The sequence below is a fragment of the Pteropus vampyrus genome, unplaced genomic scaffold, assembly GCF_000151845.1.
Source record: "Pteropus vampyrus isolate Shadow unplaced genomic scaffold, Pvam_2.0 Scaffold149, whole genome shotgun sequence".
NCBI classification, from domain to species: domain Eukaryota; kingdom Metazoa; phylum Chordata; class Mammalia; order Chiroptera; family Pteropodidae; genus Pteropus; species Pteropus vampyrus.
In genome coordinates, this window is record NW_011888930.1 from 1,245,398 (window position 1) to 1,268,807 (window position 23,410).

The 23,410-nt window shown below is 35.4% G+C and overlaps 1 protein-coding gene across 4 annotated transcripts in view; it reads left to right on the forward strand.

The window, feature by feature from the left end:
- The window catches only part of OXR1 (oxidation resistance 1), a 405,984-nt gene that overhangs the window by 62,654 nt on the left and 319,920 nt on the right, over positions 1 to 23,410 (forward strand). For all 4 annotated transcript variants that reach the window (XM_011369443.2, XM_011369444.2, XM_023536149.1 and 1 more), the window contains exon 2: positions 20,349 to 20,520. In XM_011369443.2, the coding sequence (XP_011367745.1) occupies positions 20,366 to 20,520 (155 nt within the window). In that variant the 5' untranslated portion in view covers positions 20,349 to 20,365. The remainder of the gene's footprint in view (positions 1 to 20,348; positions 20,521 to 23,410) is intronic.

The window sequence follows — 23,410 nt, forward strand, 5'->3', positions numbered from 1 at the left end:
ACAGAATATTATAGACTTGATTTACTAACTTTTCTAAAAATAGGGGGGAGGTATATTTGTGTGTGTGCATACGCATGTGTGTGTGTATGTATAGGAGAGAGAGAGAGAAAGAGAGACAAAAAGAGATACAGAGCATAATTTGTGGCTAAGGCATTCTGAATGATTAAATATTTAATGAACATATCGTTATTCAACTAACTAGAACATAATAAAATACATTTAATGTTAATATTATATGGAATATGATTTCATATTTGAGGACTCAAAGAGCATTATGGCAAAAATCTACAATCTTTTTACCCCATAATAATACACATTATATTATTCCACTTAAATAAAATACAAAAACAGGCAAAAGTTATTTATGCTGTTAAAAGTCAGTCTAGTGGTTATCATTGGGGAAGGTAGTGACCAGCAAGGGGCATGAGGATATTTAACCTGTGTTTTGCAGTATTTGTCTTCAGAATACTAATTTATGTACCACCCTGTTTAAGATTTTCTGATAGAAATAGGATTTTTCTCCATAAAATTTATATAAAACACATAAAGGAGCCTAAAGCATACTTTGCATTAGTGCATCAGACACACCATCAAATTTATGTTTGAGTTGAAAGAGATTACTTCCACATTCTTAGAATCCTTAGTCATCACCTTTATATCTTCTCAGGATTTTGTTGTGTTTTATGAGATTCGCTTGTATGAGCCAAGCGTCTGGCAGCCATTCTGCTAGATCAGCTGTCAATAAATGAGAAACAAGCAAGCTCTTAGTTGTACAATATGTATAAAGTCATACAGTTTTGTAAAAGGACTACTCGATTTGATCTTCAGTGGCTGGGGTCTGGCAGCTAGAAGGTGATTATAACTACATCTGTTTTTTTCTTTTTGTTTTGTTTTGTTGTGTTTTTTTTTTAATTAAATTTATTGGGATAACATTGGTTAATAATAAGTTTCAGGTAACAATGATGATAAATAATAAATATTGTTGGAATAGTGCTTGATATTTAATGAAATATTTCAGTGTCCCAGACAGATGATTAGTTCAGCTTCTTGTTTTAAAGATAGAATGAGATTCCATTGCTTAAGTGACCAGCCCAGGATCACACAGGCTACTGACATCATCCTGGGAGAGAACTCAAGTTTCCGAGTTTTGTTGTAATATTGGCGAACGTAGGAAACCCTCGTTGTGGAACAGCCTCTCAGATGCCTAATTAATCTGGCTTTAACAGTTATTTAGGCATTGTCAGAATGTGTGTTATAAATGCTCCAGTTCCAAACATAAATGTTCTTGAAGTCATATATTTTCCTTCAAGTTATGAGGGCAAATAAAATATCCCTCCAAAGAAATGTACTGGAAGTATAAAGTCTCAGATAGAAATTTAATCACCTTTCTCTCTTGTTGAAGTGTAAACAGAGCTCCATATCGTGTTTGGCTTTAAGTACTACCCAAAGCATCTTTATTTCAATTTTTAAAACTGTAGATAAGAAAGACATAAAAATGTAATAGCTACCTCCGAAACTAAAAGTTAATTTGGTTTTATGTAGAGTTAGGAGAACAGATTCTCATATCTTCAGTGGTAATCTCAGAGTTTTCATTGTAAGTTGTTATGTCTGGAATGATTTACAAGTATAATTCATGAAGTGTCATTATATCCATGCTTTATAACATGTCTCTAAAGCATATGTTGAGATTCTTCAAATGTATACAAAAATTTACTATTTGGAAAGGAAATATGTACTTGCCTGTTGTCACATTTCTCTCTTCTCTCCCTCACTCCCACACCCCTTTTAATTTACTGTCTGGTTTTGATGTGATTCATTAGCAAATTAAGGTTGTGAATACTCTCTGTCCCCTCAAGTTGCTCTCATACATCAGAGAAGGGATATAATACACAATAAGGACTTTGTTGTTTTCTCTTAGTTAAAGTTGTTTATTAAAGGAAGATTCACATATCAGGTTTCATGTTTCTTTTTAAGAATGGACTTGACGTTTTCTGTTTCTACATTGGGAAATTCATTTGAAATCTTGCTGCTCGATAGTCACTCCCTTATTGCATGTGTTCAGCTATAGTCATTGACAAATTTAACAAAAGCACAGATAAAACAGGTAACCAGTAGTATTCTGGAAAATAGCACATACTGCCTTTTAGGTACATGTATTCAATGAGTCATACTGGCCTGTTTGCTGTACTTAGAACAGACCAAGTTCATTTCTATCTCAGAGGCTTTCTATGCATATTCTCTTCTTCTCTCTGATAAAAAATATACTTCTTTCTCTGCTAAATGTAATATATGGTGAATCATAAATTCATCAGTGAAACTGAAGAAGATATTACTGATTTCTCTGTTTACAGACACTAAAACTGAGGGAGAGAGCTTAGCTTTTAGGGATTGAGATAAAGTGCTTAGAAGAAAATTTGAAATAAAGTAGGTGGTTAATAAACACTAATTTTTGTGTTCTTAATATGTAAATGACATTGTTGTATTTATGTTTGTTTTCTCAGAGTCAGTTAACAAAACACAATTTTCTGAGCTGTTGGAAGACTTTTATATAAACTTACTACCAAAAACTCCAGTAGGCAAGCCTTAAAACCATCATTCAGAATGTTTTAAATGTTTTCATTGAATCCTTTTAATCTTAGCTCTAATTTTTTATACCATAGCATTCAGCAGCAGTCAACTGTTAGGTTGTGATTAAAGCAGTTGTTAATGAGGGAAAAGAAAGAAATGTTTCTGATTTAAATGGATCATACTAGTGATCTGCCGCCCTGAGACTCCAGGAAGCACTTAACTCCTTTATTTTATTCTGTTTAAGAAAGCAAAAGTATGTGTAATAATATGCTTTAGAAGGTTTTACTGAGCTGCTGAATCCCAACTGTTATTTTGGATAAAAGTTATTAAAATCCTCCAAAGTCCATAAATACCTTAGGAAGGAGATTAAATTATTTCCTTTTATATTTTATTCCCAAATATCACCTTAAATAGACTTTCCTTTACCACCATATCTAAAATAGCCTCATCACCCACTTGCACCTTACCTTGCTTTATTTTTTATAGCATTTTTCATTTCTTGATGCTGTTGACTTTTTCCTCCACTAGAATACAAACTAAATGAAGACAGCAGCTTTTTCCCTTTTTTTTTTTTTTTTTTTGCTGTATTCATGGCACATAGAACAGTGCCTCTCTTGTAATAGGCATATAAATATGTGTTGAATGACTGAATTATTTAATAAAAAATATAAAGTCACCAAGGACTATAGAGGGAAACAATGACTTAGATTTGTACTATCTACTACAATTTTAGTAATCTCAAAGTTTTTCTGTTAAAGCCTCTATTTGGTTCAACATTTACTGATATTTGCAAAACGTTTATAGCAAATCCTACGGCCATCTCAAGGATACATGAGATAAACTTGCATTATTCAAAATGCAGAAATGAGGACAAATAAACACAGCGAAGGGAGATATTAAGTGATAGATCCAAGTCGGACAGCTTCTCTGAACCAAGAGCAATGAAAATATGTCAGCTGCTGCTACTGAAAATTCTAGTCTGCATATCCAGTAAAAATCGGGGGAAGAATTTAAATACTTTTTTATGTCATCTATGCGTATATTATCTCTTTTATAACTACCACCTTTACTTGAAATCATAGCTTGGGACAAAGGTCACTATTTTCCAAATAATTGCTCTAACATATCTATGACAAGTACAAATATCCCAAATATGATATGAAAATTCAAGTTAATGAGATTTGAATGAAGATTGAGAAATAGTACACCCTTTTAGAAATAACCTACATGTTTATTTCCTTGTTCATTCAAAGAACCAATCTACCTATATATCCACCTACCCGCAAATAATAATATTAAATGACTACCAAATGAACTCAGATATATGTAGGGAAACAAAGACAAAAAAGATACTCTCACTTCTCTAGAGAAACTTACTTCAGTTTAGTGGGGGAAGATAGAGAGGAACATCGTGTGTGTATGTGTGTGTGTGTGACACATACACATATATATTTAGTACTTGCTCAGGATCACCATCTGCTCCTATTCCTCACATGAGCTCTTCTAGCCTCTGAAAGCCCAGTGCCACCTGATCGCTAACCAAATGGCCATGTTTCCTACTTCTCAAAAGGATTAGAGACTATGGACTCTCTTTCTCTTAAATAGCACAATTTCCCATTTCTGTACTTAAAAATGTTTCTCTATTCAACCTTTCCTCCTTTTGTCAAGCTTCAGAGGAGGATGTTTTTCCTATTCCTGTCCTAGTTTCATTCATCTTTTCTTGACCCGATCTCTTCTCCTCAAGAAATTTCTTCATTGCTTCTCTCTCCATTTTTCATACATTGTGTTAGTTTTTTTTCTCTCCTGGCTCTTTCTCCACACCTTGTTTCCCACTTTGGAGTATGTTCCACAGTTCATCTCTGTGCTGGACCGAGCTACACCTGTGTGGCTCCTGAGAGCTGATCGTGAGCGCCTCTTCCCAACTCTGCTTTCAGTAATGTCACACGAGTAGATTGAAATTGCCCCACTATCGTGGAATCATTTGCATGAGAGACACTGGCAAATGGTACAAATTAGATCTTCTCTCCACCCGCTAGCACTAGTTTTGAAACATGTATGGGGAAACCAATGCTGTAGTCCTGCAAAAACCAAGTTCTTTTTTTGTACTAAACCTTTTTTAAAAATTTTGTTATTAGTTTCAACTATACAGTACATTGATTAGACATTTATATAGTTTATGAAGTGATCCCCCCACTCTCTCTATCACTCCTCTGGCTCTACACTTAGCCATTACATTACTACTGACTGCATTCCCTATGCCGTCATCCCCATCCCCATGACCATCTATCAACTACTAATTTGTACTTCTTTAACCCTTCACCCTTTTCTCCCAGCCCCCAACCATCCTTCCCTCTGGCAGTCACCAGAATGTCCTCTATATTTGTGAGTCTGTTTTCGTTTAGTTTGTTCCTTTTGTTCCTTAGATTCCACATATAACTGAAATCATATTGTACTTATCTTTCTCTGTCTGACTTATTTAGCTCAGCATCATAACTTCTAGATCTATCGATGCCATTGCAAATGGTAGGATTTTATTTTTTTATGGCTAAGTAATATTCCATTGTATATATGAACCAAAGAACACCAAAACACTAAGTTGTAAAGATCTATGCTCCCCTATGTTCATGGCAGCACTATGCACAATAGCCAAGGTATGGAAGCAACCTAAATGCCCACCAACAGATGTCTGGGTAAAGAAGTTATGGTTCATCTATACAAAAACCAAGTTCTTGAATTGAGTTGTTCTCTCTAAATCTATCAGCTTCCTCACTTCACATTAAATCTCTGAAATGACGCATCCATCCCTTGCTCTCCTGGAAGTGCTATTGCAAAAGGAAAAAGTGCCCCTTATTCCCGATGTTCAGGCCATGGCTCATGCTGTTGACGTCTTGCCTTCTGGAAAATGTCCCTTCTCTGGCTCTCTGACATAGTGTCTCCTCGTCTCCTCCCACTTTTCTGGCCATTTCTCTTACTGGATCCTCTTTCTTTGCCCCTAATTATTGACGTCCCTATAATTCTGGTCACAGGTCTCTCCTGCACATTCTATGTTGACTAACTCATCAATGCCCATAACTTCAAACCATTCCATTAATTACTGCCTAACATACAGTTCCATGCCAAACTTTTGCCTGAGTTTCAGGTTGGCATGTCCACTTGCCTTCTTCATATCTCCGCCTAGTTATGTTACAGGCACCTGAAACTCAACCTGTGAAAACCTTAATTCTTTTTTTTCCCTCTTGATGTTACTCCATCTTCTATATTTCCTATCCAGAAAAATGGCCTCACCACCCACCAGGGCAGCAAAGTGAAAAACCTGGGAGTCATCCTAGACCCTTTGCTTTTCTTCATTCTACAAATCTGTTCAGTCACTGATTATCTTTCTGTTCCCCTTCCCTCACCATTTCTGCCTTATCCCAGCTACCTTAAGTCCTCCTCATTTCTTACTTAGATTGTTATAAATTTCTCCTCATTTGTCTTCCTGCCCTCTGTCAGACTCCTCAGCCAGCTCTCCCCAGTGCTGCAAGAATTAACTTTTAAAATGTTAAATCTTCCATTGCTCTTCACAGCCTCTAGTATAATTTATCATATACTCTTTCAGTACAAATTAGAGAAAACTTCACCCAAATTTCTTAATCAAAATGGAACTAATGACAACTGAAGATTTTAGGGAGTAAATCTGGGTTGATTGATGCCAACAGGAATTGGTTTATCTTTATAATTCAGTTCTGCCTCTCACGGTGTTGGTTCCAGACTCAGAATCAATGTGACAGCAAGATGGTGGTTGCCACTGTAGCTATCTATATAACTTCTCAGCTTCAAGGTACAGCAAGAAATAAAACGAGAAACTTTAAACGTCCCCATCAAGGGACTTATAGTATATCATCGTTATTGGACCATGCGCCTATCCATGAACCAGTCACCATCACTAGTGGATTGTAACATGTTGATTGTCCTGCATCCACACCACATGAAGCTTAAGGAGGACGTATCCTAAAATGGAAATTTAAATTGTGGAAGAAGGAGGAATGTATGCTAGGGAAGTGACTACTTATAATGAAAGCATCTAATATTTATTGAATTCATTACATGATTCAGGTGCTGCTTTAGTGTTTTGCATGGATTTGCTTATTTAATCTTTATAACAACCTCACAAGGAAGTGAAGAAACCAATGCACAGAGAAGTTATGTAGTTAGCCTAAGTTACATACAGCAAATGACCATTATAAGTTGCAAAAGACAGATTTCTTTGTATGGGCTTTCCTTTTCTTTCTTACCTAAATTCCTGAGAATGTTTGAAGTCAGATGGCTGATAGTTCAAAAATTAGCTTACATTTTATAAAATGAATGTGTTTCCTTTTAAAAAAACTAAAAATCTTTGGAGAATTCCCATGTTCCCTGTCTTCTACAGCACAGGCAACAGGCAACTTTAAGAGCTCATGGAAATGTCACCAGTGACTGGGGTTTCATGATTATCAGGTGGTTTGGGAGCTTGAGGTTGGGATGAGGATGAGATGTTCAGTCTGTAATTACCTGTCGCAGATGCTGTCTTCCCACGATCTACTACTTCCCACGATCTGCTCGTCTTCTAATCCTGCCACAGGGGTCAGGGGGCATGGTCAGCTGGCTCCTAAGTTTTTAAACCTTTATGAACATGGGAAGGGGAGGCCATAGGACTCTGTTCCAGTGAACTTCCTAGAATTCAGTCAGCTGGTGTATGAACAGTAAAATTCTGTGTATATTTTTATCTGATAAAAATCAAATTTCTGCACAATAAGAAATACCCGTATGACTCCAAGGCACTCCGTGATCTGCTAGCAATTGTATCCCTTTCTGCTTTTACATCATCATGGACCCCTCGCTTCCACACCTGTGCTCTAGGATCCAGTGTGTCATTCCCTTGTACACCATGCTCTTTATTCTTTTTCATACCCACTTTATGTCTTGGTTAATGCTGCACCTTCTGCATTGTTCTGAAGTTGTATCAAGCGACATCTCAGTGAATATGTTCCTGAAATTACCTTCCCTGGGAGCAAACAGCTCTGTCTCTCTTTGTGCCCCAACTACTTACAAGAACATTTACTATAGTTACTATTATTGTATTCCTGTATTTATGTTTGTCTACTTCTACTGTGCTGCAAGTTCCATCAGAAAATGTAGAACACATTTTATTAATTCTTATCTTCCTAGCATACTGCCTGACACATAGCAGCTGGTGTCTACATATATAAAATGTGTAAGAAATATGCAGAAACTATAGTAGGGGGTCCTAAGTGACAGCAATTAATTCTGGCTAGAGCTTGAAGAAATGAATTGGGAAAATGTTTCTCACTCAGAGATTCTAAATTAGAGACCAGTAAACACATATATGTGTATAATACAGATAGCCCTCACTATCTGAACACTTGCTATCCAAATATTTGCTGTATTATTGTACAGAAATTTTCACCAAAAATTTATTTTTTAAATAAAAATTTTACCATAACAAGTTTATATAATGCAGCGGTGGGAGTGGTTAAATTGTAGGTGAGTTTGTGTAGGCGGATTTATTCTTCCATCATAACTCAGCAGTTCTTTTTACAGGATCATGTCAGTTTTTTCTAAAGAAATGGAAGAACCCGTGAAGAAGGTTGGTGAGCACAAGAGGTCTATCAAATCCTATGTGTTAAAAGGAACATTGGATGGGAGACCACCTAGGAAGACCAGGTGCTGTAGGCAGGAAAAGGAAAAAAAAGGGACATTGGAAGTATAAAGTATACTGAGAGAAGTGAACACATAAAAGATATAAGCTTGGTCTCTATCCATAATACATAGGCATTTTTCTACTTGTGAGAAAAATTTTAAAATATTGTGTATTAATTACTGATTTTGGAAAGCTTCACTGTGTTATTCAAACATAATATGGTGTGTTTGAAAAGCTAGAGAAGTACCACGTGCGGTGGATAGATAATCATAGTCTTTAAAACCATGTGGACACGACTAAGGGCATTACATACCTTTGAAGATCTGAAGATGATGATGAAAATGTTTGATCCTTTGATTGAGAAGTCCAGTTTCAACTTCAAGTTTGTAATGGTCCAAAAGGTTTGAAACCAAGAAAGGTAGGATCATTGGACGATCACAGAGGAAGCAGCTCTTTGGTAATGAGGTTGCAACTGTTTTTCCCAGTGAATTACAGAAAGCTATTAACAGAGTGAGCCAATAAATTTTCATTAATACCAATTTTCTTGATAAAATTTGGCTTTTTAAAAATGAGTGTCATCTAATCAGAAGATAAGAAAACAGAGCCAGGACGTTAACCATTCAAAGATAGGCTGACACAATTTTTAAGTGAAATTTGTAAAGGGTGATAAACTAAAAGCTATGCACTTGCGTAACTGTAGACACCCCAGGGTCTTGAAGTAAATGCTGAAGAGTAAATTGCCTGTATATGGTTCTCAAATTAAGAAAGTTTAGTTGACAAAGGCGGCATTTAGTCATTATTCAAAGAGTCCTAATTTCTGACAGTTCATTGCTTAGGGGTGTGAAGTCTTACAAGAACATAAAAGAGTTGGGATTGAGACTTGAGTTAGTTTTCATTTAATAGAATAAAGAGTGATAAAGTTGTTGAGTAGGCGCTGCTGTGAAGAAAGACAGTTTGGATGATAAGCTAAGAAGATGCTTTTTTTTTTCCTTCTCAGCACGGGTATTTGAACTATTTTTTTATCTCTAATTTATTTTACCAGTGACAACCTCAACCCTCAAGCTGTGTACCTTCACGGATTGTGGCTTCACTGAATCTTTACTAAAACTCTGGTGTTTACAAGCACTCTGTGTTGAGCTCCTAAAGGTGGAAGTTCTTCATTTTTCAGTTTTAACTGTCTGTCCCTGCAAAGTGAAAGTCAAGGCTTTTAGAGAAAAGTCAGTTCTTCCCCATACTCATTGAAGGGACTGTTTAAGAGAAGTCAACTGATTTTGATCGTGTTGGGTATTTTCAAATAGTGCCTAAAAGAAGGAAACATTTGCTTAAGCAAAGAGTGACATGCGCATTTTTTTTTCTTTTCTGTCTGTGAACACTGCCTCACTCCAGGATGCTATATTCCCTAAGAAACATGTATTGCCTGCATGTAGGAGCTGACTAGTGGTTATCAACAGGGAAATCTTCCCCTTTAAGATTTCTCCTCTTGGACGTAGACTGTTTCTTCTTATATCTATTGTTTGAGTATCTCTTATGCATATGTCTTCATTGTCAAACAAGAAAAATCAATAATTTGCATGACCATAGTGATATGGCAATTCAACTGAAATCAATTTAACAAATATTCTTTGATTGTTTATTCTAGATAATAAACTATGCTAGGTAGTACGGGGATGAAGAAAAAAAAGATATAATTATTGCTCTTAAGGAACTAGTAAGACCCAGATAAATGAGTAAATAATTAGGAGATTTATTTTGCTTTTGTAGTTTTTAAAAAATATCTGCAAATAGGTATATTTTAAATAAATATTACTATGTCTTCTTTCTGGTTATCTGTTCATCTCTTATAATACAGGGTTTCTCCCCGATCCCCATGGCCAGAAATTTCAAATTCCATGTTTCTTAAGTAGTTAAATAATATCATAATATATTATTCACATAAAATGCTTGCCTTTACCAGACACATAAACCTTACCACTAGTACTATGACAAATATTGCAATAGAAATATGTGTAGTATGAGAAAGGTACAATTATGAAGGCATATAATTCTACCAAGTTTTAAATTATAGAGATATTAATATTTAAGCTGGATTTTGCAGTATAAATAGAATTTTCCAGACAAGGCGGGGGAGATATTGCTGGAAGCGGAGACATAATGATAAGTTTGTTTATTCCGAAACATACAGGCAGGAAAATGTTTCGCTTATTCAAGGAGGAACCAGGCACATGTGTTTTCAGGCTTTAGTGGGGAGGAAGACTGGGGGTAGCTTGAAATGAGGATCAACAAAGTTACCAAGGCTGAACTGTGAAGGGCCTTGAAACAACGCCTGAAAAGTCTTCAGGAAAGAAAGCAGCAGCTCTATATTACATTTCTAAAGTGCATTGTGATCAGGAGCAGGTTTTTCCCACTTCTCTCAAGTTAATTCTGAATGTTAAAGCACTTATGTTCTGAGACTGCAGAAAGATTCATTAAGTGTGTTAGGATTTTTTTTTTTTTTTTCACTTGAAACACTTATTTAGGAAAAACCAAACAGTCTGCTGCTTGTTTCTTTCTGTTTTTAATTAAACCGAGTTTCACAGACCTTTCTGCTGGATGATCCTCATGGGATTGAACCTTTAGGGACTCATCAAAATCGATTGTAAATTCTAGAAACACCAGCATGTTTAGATATATCATACTTGTTAAAAGGCTCATTTATTTAGTGCTACCCTTGAACACAATAATGTATACTGGAAAAGCCTAACTTTGAACTGAGAATGCAGTTTAATATTTTGACTAGTTCCAGTGTACAGAGTGATGCACTAGACCTTGGATAGAGGGTGGAACCAAGTCCAGGTAGCAGTGGTGATCCAACCTGAGTGTAGACAAGCTTGAAAATATAGGATAGACCATGCGGAACAGGATCCAAGTATAACATTTAGATGGAATGACTATTTGAGGTTAATTTAAAGAAGGAATTTGCATATGTAAGTGTTTTGCCTTAATAAAATTAATTTTTCATATGTATTGGGATTCAGAGACAAAAGTTTCCAGTCAGTGATTTGCAGACTGTACCAGGCAACTGCTCATGAGTAAGAGGGCCCACTGTGTGGACGGTGACATGCTGCTCATTAGACACTAAAGGGTTTAAACTGGCCAAAGAACCAGTTTAAACTCTTTTTCAAGTTAGAATATTGATCCATTCTTAAGATTTTTAAAAATATTCTTTAATTAAATTAATTAAATTTATTTTCAGATGCTCTAAAAATCTGGAAAAAAAAGCTGGTCAAGACAAAAGATGGCTTGAACATGGGTGGCAGTGGTGGTGGTAGCAATAAAAAGGAGACCATGGCTTCAAGAGATATATTGAGCAGTAAAAGAAAAACAAAAAACAAAAAACAAAAAACCAAGATTCAGCAACTGTTGAATAAATAACTAGGAAAAATGATTCTGGAAGTCAAGAGAAAAGGTCAGATCCATAGGAAGAAATTTGTGTATTGTCTACTGGGAAATTCACCTTAGCAGAACTTCAAAGAATATTAACATAAAGGAAGTGGGGAATGATGATAGATCAATGAAGAACAGAGAGAATTAGAAGAGCCTGGATGTTTCAGCATCCTGGAAGTCAAAGGAGATGCTGGATAAGTGGGCAGAGAGAGAGGAGTCTGACAGAAGGCTATGGAAGTCGATAGTTAAATATTGGCCATTTGACTGGCGATGAGAATATTGAAATGGAGTTCAGAAAGCAAAAGTGGGTGGTGAAAAAGAGAAATGGATATAGAGTAATATTTTGTGGAGTTTGTTAGTGAAGGGAAGAAATAAGAGAGAAATAGTCTGAATTCATAGCTGAGGCAAGGGAAGGTTGTATAGAATCAGGGAAACAGAGAAGAACCAAGAAGAAGCAGAGATGAAAGACGTAGGCAACAGAGCAGCTTATGATTGCATCATGGTTCAAGAGAAAATAAGATCAAAGCAGAGGTAGAAAAGGATCTTTGTAGTTCATATAAGAATAAAATGAAAATTTCTCTGAACATTATAATAATTCTGGTACAATTAATCTGAAGGAAGGAATCCTAAACTGTTTTAAGGTGATCTTTGTTTAGCGTGATAATTTATTTAACAATTACTCTAAGATCCATAAGCCATTATTTCTCTGGCTATGGTAAATACTTCCTGTTATTTGAACATGGGGGATATTTCTGAAGTGGATACTTATGCTAATTACAAATATAACCAAGTCTCTGTGATAAATGCTTTTAGACTAATTACTGACATGCTCAATTGAATATTAATACTTCCTATGAAATGGCTTTAATACAAGTAAAATGACAGCTGCACTGCAGTGAAAGGACACATAAAGCTTTGCATTAGCTTGTCTCCAAGGTTACCATCTGTGCTGATCTGAAGTTTTAATGTGTGGGCTTTCTCAGCCCTCTGCAAAGACTATATTTTCAGGCTAGGTATCAATAGGGTATAAAAACAACTAGAAAGGCACTTATGTTGTTTGATCTACATCCATGCTCGTCTTAATCGTTCCATTGTTCTAGAGACCTAGATCTGTTAGAAATTTTGTCATGATTGCCAAAACGGCTAGAATAACATGATTGTTTGATCCCACCACATTGCATATCCAAACAAAAAGAGGTTACTTTACATATTTTACTATTAAACCATTTTCTGGATAAAATTGAGAAGCAAAACAGTTTTGAAAATGGATTGACTGCTACTCAAAGTTTCCATAATTAATATTCCATAATGAATATGCAAGTATCAAATAAATATAAAAAATCAGTGTAAAATGTAATGACATTTTAGAAGTGTGGGAGCTATAAATATAACCAAAAATTAATATTTTTATAGTTTCAAAGGAAAAGAGACCCTGCTTTTAGTTCAGTATCCTATAGAAATTTACATTCCTTGATTTCAGACATTCTTTTTGTTTTCAGCAAACATATATTGAATACATCTCTGTTCTAGGCACTGTGTTTCCTAGGTAATATTGAGACTAGCTGTCTGTCCTCAAGGAACTCACAATCTAGAGGGAAATACAGTCCAGCATCGAAGAATTAAACCACTGTTGTCATGGCTTAAGAGAACATGGAGAGCTTCACCTAATGAAGATTAGGACAGTTTGGGAGAAACATTATTTACGTTAAGTAAGCTAGAAGTTAACCAAGCAGAGTGGAAAATGAAAGAGATGCATGTAAATGTAATGGGACTAGCACGCATATGGTCTATAAGCGAAAGAGACACAGATTCATTTGGAAAAATGCAAGTCAATTTAGCTAAAATGTAGTGTGTAGGGATTTGGGGAAGGGTGGTACAGGCCTCAGAGAGAAAGATGGAAAGGAAAGCAGGTGTTAGATCACCTCCAGTCTTGTAAATTATCTCAAGGAATTAGAGCTTTACTATGAGGGCAAAATAGAGAAATTAAAGGTATTTGGGACAGACCTTTATTGTCATCACTGTTTCCTGCTCCTCCATCATCAACATCTCCATTATCATTTTTTAAACTCTTACATGGCAAGCAATGAGCTCTCTTCATGCATTAATTTTTTAAATTCTCACTGTGATCGTATAAGTACTATTAACATTCCTATTTTAAAAATAAAGAAGCAAGCAAGAGATCATAAGTTACCAAGAAGCATAGCCAGAAATCATGATTGTCTGACACTGTCATCCCTGCCTCTTGTATTCTACAGCTCTAATGTTGAAAACGACTACATTCCAGTCATTTTGGACTGGAGTTTGAACATGAAAGACCACTCAGCCCATAGTGTGCCCGTAGGTGAATGTTGTGGATGGAAGCTGAACTAGAAATGGGGGCTAGTGATAATCATTGTTATTATTCAGTGGACAGAGGTAGTGGGGATGGAGAAAAGTGGACATCTCAGAGGCAGAGTCAACCAGGCTTAGTGACAAATATTTTTGGGTTAGAAAATTATTACACTTTAGGGAGTGTATTTGTAAAATTTACTTGGTTTATTAGTATTCTAAGAAGCAATAATGTTAGAACGGTTAAGCTTGCGTATTGCTGATAGGACTGTAAATTGGTACAACTTCTAGTAAAAGCAGCTTACCAGTATCTTTTGGAACAAAAATCTGCATAGTTTTGACCTGGAAATTTTATTCACAAATATACATCTATATTTTATCATATATACAAGGATATACAGTGCACATTGTATGTAATTGCAAAATATCAGATGCAAGCTAAATTTCCTTCAGTATGAAACAAGCCAATAAATTAGGGTGAATCTATTCAATGAAATGCTTTACAACCCTTAAAGGCAATGAGGCATCTATATGTGTATTGATAGGGAAATATTACATACAGACATGTGATTATGTATATATGAAAAAGCAAGTTGCAGAAGAAATTGTATACGATAGGCTACCATTTTGTGAAAACCAGGTAGATAGATAGATAGATAGATAGATAGATAGATAGATAGATAGATAGAGTTTGATATAGATAGAAATCCATAGAATAGCTCTTTAAGGATAAAGATACTGGTAAGAATCATCATTGCCTTGTGAGGGGGAACTAACTGGATGGCTAGTGACAGAGGGCAGAAAAGGGAGAGAAATTTATCCTTCACTATACATCTTTTTGCTTTTGCTTTGTATGCATACATTTCTTATTTTAAAAATTAATAAGATGATGTAAATTATAAATATTCAAAGCAGAACCTACTCCTCTTTTAAAATCTTATATCTAGAGAAGTATATAAGAGAGTAACAGAAAAGGCAGACTTTTAGTTTGGTTTCCTTGTTTATTTAAGGATTTATCTATCTATGCAATTGAAGTTTTCACAAGAAAAATGAAATATTTCCCTATGATCGACTTATAGTCTGCCAAAGTTCTGGATATCATGAAATTTATTTATAATACAAGTATGAGAATATAAAAATTAAAAAGTAATGTTTGAATTGTTATTTTTCAGTCATTCAAATCCTATTGTTGCTAAGGTATTGCATTTTGTTTATTTGTTTATTAACACCTGGAGAGTACTTGGTACTTATCTAGATGCTCTGGAGTTTGAACAGGAAAGACATCTTCTGATCTTTGCAGTTTATTTAAGCAATTAAAAATAATGTACATGAAAAATATGTACACATTTTAATGCTCAACATATTTTAATTGCTAACTTATATACAGGTTTGTGGAGAAAAAGGGGAGATCAGAGAAACCTGAAACTATGAGGCACATTCCCAGAATCTGTGGGCCATGTATTGTTTTTTGAAGAATTTGGATACATGCAGTTAGAGGGACAAGAAAACAGCAGGCCACAGAGAAGAATCAACCTTGTCGTATATAGTTAGGGCTCAGGCATTGTGAGCAAGCAAGCAAGCTCAACCAGAGTAAGGAATCTAGCTGGGAAATAGCAATATCAGTTTATAGGGGAACCAGAAAGCACGAAGAGGCCTTTGATTCGATGTGGTAATAGAAAGGAAGGCATTATTGAAAACTCAAATATTCTGATATTTCCTTGATAACTCATTTTGCCAATGTTTATTTTGAATCTTTAGTATAAAAATATTCTTTACATACCTAATGATTCTTCACTTTATACCTAGTAGCTCTTATAACGCCCTTAGGGGAATTAGAGGATATGGGTACCTCGTCACCTGTACAATGTATCGTTTAAACAAAATCCAGTGGACCATTGGTCTCACCCAGTTTGAAATTATGCTGTAATGTTTAATGTCCCCTTTGGCTCCAAGCTCTTCTTTCTCTAGGCAAAGCAATAAGATTTACTCCACACACTCAGTAGTCCTTAAGGTCAAAATCATTTTCATTCTTCTCCCAAGTAATAAATTTTATAGGTTTACTGTCTTAAGTATGCAATACATAAAACATACATTTATTATATGGTAAGTTACTTCAACTTATAATCATGGAATCTTAACATTTTAAAAATACAAAGTCATTTGTGTATTCATGGGACTAGGTTATGAAAATACTTTTGCTTTAGTAGAATCACTTTACAGAAGTTCTATATGTAACTAAATGGCAAAGTAATGACAACTAAATGAACATATTAATATATAGTATTCCTTTGGCTGAATTTGAAGCCCAAAATCTTATGAATAAAATGATTAAAAGAATTATTTTGGTAAAGTATAATCCGAGTAATCTATTGTTGTGTTCAAGGGTTGTTCATTTTTATAATAAGTATATCAAATGAAGGGTCTTGTATTAAATTCACATACTACTTTTCTTAACATTGTGCTAAAAGAGTGACCTAAAGAGAACAATCGTGCCTATGTTTATAAATGTAAAATCCTGGCTGGGCATTCAGGGAAAGTCAGGTCACTCCATATATTTTGAAAAGTTTCCCCTAATACATACTTAAGTATGGAAACCGAGACTGATATTGGGGCTTGTACAAATATTGTGAATTATCAAAATGAACATAAAATTTAAACTTGCCTGAAGATCCTAAAAATGTTTTTTTCTGGAAAGGTGGCATCGATAAGCAATGAATCATTTAAATGTCATTTAAAAGGATTACGAACCCACTACCAAGGCTTTTGAAAAACATTACATCATAAAAATATAAACATAACAGACTTTTTTGTGTTATTCGACTCAGTAAACTTTATTGCATGTCTAGTGTGTGTGTGTGTGTGTGTGTGTGTGTGTGTGTGTGTGTGTATGTGTATGTGTGTATGTGTGTGCATATGTGTATTCTTGAAAAAGCAAATTAGTTACAAGATGCAAATAAAATAAAAAGATGATATAATACCAAAATGAATGTCAGAGTGAGTATTGTAATTATTATGAATGGTTACTGTGAATTTTTTTGTGTTCAAATATTTTATTCTTATAAACATCTAGGTTTAAAATAAGAATAAATGCAAGTCTAATATTTATTTTATTTTACAAATCCACATATAATATAAGATTATTGAAATTCAAGTTGTTCATTATTGCAGGTAAAGGACATTGAGAAAAGATTTCACTTTTTAACAATATTGCCAGCACCTTAGGAAGTTTTCCTAAACTTAAAGGGACTAAAAAATGATACCTTCTCAAAGAAAAATGGAACCGGAAAGATTTCAACAGGCAAGGAAAACTTAATTCGAGACTATTGCAGTAGAGGAGAGAGACCGAATTTATCTCTGCTGAAACTAAGGTGGGAGTGAGCCAGGGGAAGGTTCTGGAGGATGTTAGGGGGAGGTTGGTCAGTGTGAGCGGGCCATCTGTGTTTGCTAATTAGCACTTATGGAAGTTAGGCGTCTGTCCTCCCACAGGGACTGGGCTGTAGGGTTCTAGCTATCTCCTTTGATGGTTACATTTCACAGAGTTGGCTTCCAGGTTCTTGAGAAAGACATTCCTGGATCATAAAACTGGCAGGCTGCTGGAAGAAGATTTACATGTCAAAGGGGCAGAGAAAGAATTTACACGTTCAAGCTTTCTAAAGTAAATAGACTAAGAAAATGGAGGTCGGGGGTCCAGAGTCACAAAGAAGTCTGTCTAAAGTTTAGTCAAAATGAAGGGAATGATAAGAGGCTTTCTTGATCAACTCTTCACTTATATTAAGTCGTACTATCTTCATTGACAATATTTGACCATTTTTGACCTACAACAGTTTCATATGGATTAATCTAAGATCCTGGCATCAGATTTCTTTGCATATTATTTCCACATTCTGCAGAAGTAAACAAATCTGGAATTGTAGTGTTTAATTATATACTTTCTCACTCTAAAATGGACTTGAAGAGAGTTTTAGGTGTATTTTCATAAATATATTGTGCATGCGTGTGTTTATCAAAAACATTAAAAATTAATAGCTAGTCAATTCGTGTGGTTCTCATGCCTCTTTCCTATATTAGTTTTCCAGGTGTTGAAACCTGACACATTTATCCTTTGGGTACTTATAGGGCAACATTTTTCTCTTGGCAAATATTCCACTAAAATCTAATAGCTTATTTCACAGGCCTGTTTTTTACTTGTTTATTTGTTATTTTCTTTAATAATGTCCCTCAATGCAAACTCTTGGCAAAACTCCAGAGTATTGTTCAGTAAAATTAATTTGGTTAGATATTAAAATAATGACATTTAGATACACAGCTCTCTAAAGATAAAATTAATTAAGAATCAGGTAATACAGATTTTTGAGAGTTTGAAGTTACCAGTTTGGGAACAGAATTTGGGGTTTCCATGTCATTAATAGATGGAAGTCCTGATGCTTTAATAATTAACCAAAGATGGACTTGGAAGCCTCATGTAAGGTGACAATGAAGGATATGGATCTTGTAGCTGCTTACTCACTAGCTGTCAAGGTCTGTTGAAATTGGAATCCATTAGACATGTGGTTTCTTCTCTGTTCCCCTATAACTATTCATGTGTCCTCGTACATACACAGCAATTTTCAGAGTGCATTTTATTTTGTTTCATTTTTTACCCGATGGCATCTATGTTACACAGTGAATTCTTTATGTGCAAAGACTATATTTTATTAATCTTTGTGTCCTTAGTATTCAGAGCCTGGTAAATAGTAAGACACAAAGAGTATTTTGTTTGCTCTATGAATAATTTAATAAAACTGATAAGTCATATTTAAAATTATATATCAAATATGTAAAATTGCCAACACACAATGAACTGGTTCCAGCTCCCCTCTGCCCATGTTTGCCACTTTGCTGCAGTATGTACAGAATCATAAAATATTGAGGGTAAAATTCACCAAGTCTCAAACAAGATGGCAGACAATGCTAGTTTTCTTCTAATACACACTTTGACCCCCTTTCTTTCTCATAGACACCTTACTTTGTTGTTGTCCATAAGGCTGCCTAGAATAATGGCTGCATTTTTCCAGTCTCTATTAGAATAAGGGTGGTCAAGTGACTAAGCTCTGACCATGAAATGCAAGTGGAAATGTCATGTGTAAATTTTAGGAAGCATCCTTCTTTCCCTCTTCTTTCTGCTGGCTGGAACACATACACGCATGCTGAAGCTCAGCAGCCACTTGGAACATGAAAGGGAACTACATGTTGAGACCGGTAGAATGACAAGAAGGGATCCTCCTTTACTGGTGTACATGGATTGCCATATCCACCTTCTGCTTCTTGAGACTTGAGATTTGTTTATATGATAGAGAAATAAACTCTTTTCTAAGCCTTGTTGATTTTAGGTTTTTGTTTTTGTTTTGGAACTTGGCAGCCAAACCTAATGGTAGTGGTTGAGGGCACATCTTCTTTAGAAAACCTTCTCAAGTTCTTAAGCCTGGGCTGGAAGCCCCTCTTCTGTGTTCCTGTGTACTCTGTGTAAACCTTTATGTGAACACTTACCATATTTTATCACATTATCTTTTCTATATAAAAATATCTCGAAGGCAGGAACAATGTCTTATTCATGTGTCATTCATTTTTATCCCTGAGCTATACCTAGGATAGTGTCAGTGCACATAGTACATGCTCAGTAAATGTTTAATTAAACTGTACTGAATTAATAACCTGAACTCATTAATTAAAGAGTCTAACATAGTACCATGGAATTAATTGTACCCTAAGAAAAATTTGGTTCAAGATTATACAACACTGTACACAGTAGATATTCAACAAATAGCATGTGGAAATGTTTGTTATGTACATGCACACTGCTTACCTCCCACGTGTTACTCAATATGAATCCTTATTCACTCACATATAGTAGTGAACAATTTTTTGTTAGACCTTCAGACAAAACATTTTTGCCAAAGAAGTCCTTTTTCAGTATCTACTATGAGCTAATCATGATCTTTATTCTGACCCTTTTATCACAAGCATATAAAGCTCATTTAAACAGCATAACTGATTGACCATATGGAAAAAAAAATGTGGTGCTTTTGAAAACATGTTTTGTTCTTTTCTTGAATGAACAAGGAATTCTGTATTTGAGAGAGTAACATTTTTCTTAACCTTTCAGTTGATTTGAAAGCTAAAGCATTCAGCTCATCATAGGGTTGGTTTTATTTTACCTTCAATTTATGTCATGTCTTATATTTTAAGAAAACAATTTATATTTTCTTTTAGATGTCTTTTACCATGATAACACTGTTGACCTGGATGAAATAAATCTGTGAAAAGTCATAAAGACCAGGTACTATAGATATCACTTTCTTTTTCTTTATAGGCCTTCTCGAACTGTGAATGCCTAGGTGGTTTGTGCATCATTCCGGCAGCAAAGCTGAAATACCCAGTTATCTTGTCTACTCGACCGACTCTCCCTGTTCTGAAATCAAGAGAAGACTGCTTCCCAAGACTCCTGCCTACATCGCTGCAATGTCTGTATCTAATTTATCATGGTGAGTGAATTACTTTTTAACCTTAAATGCAAATACATGTCTATCACGAAACACTATTTTATAGTTTGTACTGTCAGAACTGGAGCAGGGAAAGAACTTTAAAAATCTGGTTAACAGAGATTATTGGTTTTATGTTAGGTTGCTATGTGAAAGCAACCTGGAGTTCAAGGTTGATGATTTCAGTGTTGTGGTATCCGAGAACTCTGGAAAGGGCTCAGGCCTCGCACTGAATCCCAGTACCATCCAATGCCTTTCCTTCCAACACACCCTGGGGAGAGAGGAGTAGGAATAAAATAGCCTTTTAATGTTCCTGTCTACTGTGCTATTCCCAGATATAAGACTGACAAGCTGTAAGGGTGGCTCTGAGGGCGGGATAGATATTGCCTCATCAGTATTTTTCTTCAAACTTCTTGTTTCAGCAGAGCTACTCAAACTGGATAGAAATCAAATATGGAAGATAAAATTCTCTTATAGGTTCTTATCTCTCAAGAGGGCATTCTGAGTAATCTTTGACTTACAGTTTATGTTGAAAAGTTGGCAGTGTTTTTTTTTTTTTAAAGCATGAAGATATTTTTTCTAGAACGTAATCAACATTGTTCTATGGTAATCAAGAGCAGCAATGAATTTGAAGCCATTTTATTGAACTTTGGATTTTTAATATATAAAAAGTTGAATAAGTGATATTATACAAAAATGAATATAAGAGAAACCTAGTAATCTTTTCCAACTTTTCCATTTTTGTAAGAGCCCATCTCATTCTTGTCTTCAATATGTACTGGAAATATAGATAGCATTAGATTAAAGAATAGTTTCTGCAACTTAGCTCCATGAATTTATTTTTAGTTAAGTAAGCAACTTCTTAAGGGCGAAGAATAGGATTATTTGTTTAGATTTAGAGTAGTATTTCTGCAGGACCTAATTTTTATGAATTTCCTAGAATATGTGCTTGGATCTCTACTGGGTGCTGAAGATCTCAGTTTGAAAAAAATTTAGCTAAAAGATACTCTGTTGAACTAAATTATGAATTATTACCACACAATATATATTTATATTATTATTAAAATAAAAGACTAAACAATTTTTGTAGAACTTATGTATTCCTTCAAAACCCTGGGAGATATTAAGGACATATTTCTTTAAAGGAATTATACTCCTGGCAAACGTATGCGAGGTAAATCCTCAAAAAGCCACCTGCTTGCCAAAGAAGGAAAAGACAGAGAAGGGGGAAGGGGAGGGGACAGGGAAAGAGGAGGAGAGATGTGGGAGAGAAGATGAAGAAGGAGAAAGAGGAGGAGAGGGAGATTAAAACACAGATACATTGCCATAGCTCAGCATAGGGTGTGGTACAGCCTGGTTCACAGAGACTGACTCTGGAGCCTATCCGTGGTGCAAGCCTTTATGTGATAAATGATTTGATTAAGGGCCAACCAGAACACAGAACTGCACCAAAGGAAAGGTTGTATAGTATAGCTCCAGCCCAATTGCCTAGCACAGCCTACGATTTAGTAGATATTCTATAAATTCACGCTGTGTAAATGAATGAAAAAATGCAAAGCTGGTAATTTAATGGTAACTCAATGTTTTCATTCTAGAAGAAATTTAAATTGTGGAGATGTCTTATAGAATCTACGTATATGAAATTTGTTAGAATTCTTTCCATGTCAGAGTTTCAAATTTTACAGAAATAATCCTTGGAAATGTTCACTTATCAGTACCCTTAATTCTGGTGACAACGAATGTCCCACGTTAGATTTCTATACAGGGGACTCTGGTTTGTTTTACAAGTGTCACGCTGTCATCCAACGGTGTGCGTTTGGCATCTCCATTCTCCCTCTTAGCATCTGAGCTCCCATGAGCTGGCAAGGACGCGTAGGAAGGAAATCTATGCCAAACAAACCACTGATTTTGTGCACTTACACACAGTTTAGAAATTGTTAACCTTTTTTCACATTAACCTTTGTAATTCTTCTGTATTTCCTAACGTTTCTAATCTATATGTTGGGAAACGTTTCCCTGTACACATCCGAATAGAGATGTATGGTAACTCAGTCGCTCTCTGGGAATTCCTCACAGAGAATTAATTAATTATTATAGCTCAGGGTTTGGCTCCCTGTTTTGAAATCCAGAAACTAAGGTATGAAAATACTAACATTGTAAAATAAACTGGGTTGACAGATTATTAATTTGAAATGAGATACGTAACTTTTAAGTGCACAGGGTGCTCGCTTTGGTCTGACCAGTGTAGTCTCTACCTGCAGTAGAAAACGGCAAGTGGGAAATTTGGCTGAAGCTGCATAATTGTATCAAGGATAGTTACAGGCTTCCCGTACTCAAAGGAATCGGGATAGAATGCACCAGGCCGGCTGTGTCTATCAGTGAGGATGTATGTGCCAGACATTCCATCTGGTTCTTAGGGCAGCTTCTTCATGGCTGGGAGTCAGAGTCCCACTGCTAGTGTTTGTGTGCATGATTCTTCTGAGCTCCACCTCTGCCAGACTTCCCTCTGCTAGGCTTTCTCATTAATGTTGGCTCTGAGTATATAGTCAAAACCTACTTCATCTGTGACCAGTTTGGTCTGCCTACCATACCGTTCTACATATCTGACCATGTCCATGCGTTGATTTTAATATTTAACTCTAAGGCTTAATGGACAAATTGATGCTTGATTGTGATTCCCATATCAACCTAGGAATTTAGAAATATATAGTCAAGATACTTACATTCATATTTATAATTACCCAAGCAATACTCCCAGGTTTTAAATCTCCAGTAGAAGAAGTTATCTTTTTACATATTTAAAAAAAAGCTTTCTTGCTTTAGTAGTTATGTGTATGAACCTTGAAAAAATATGAAATAATTGGATCTTTCATGCAGAATTTCAAAAAGAAAT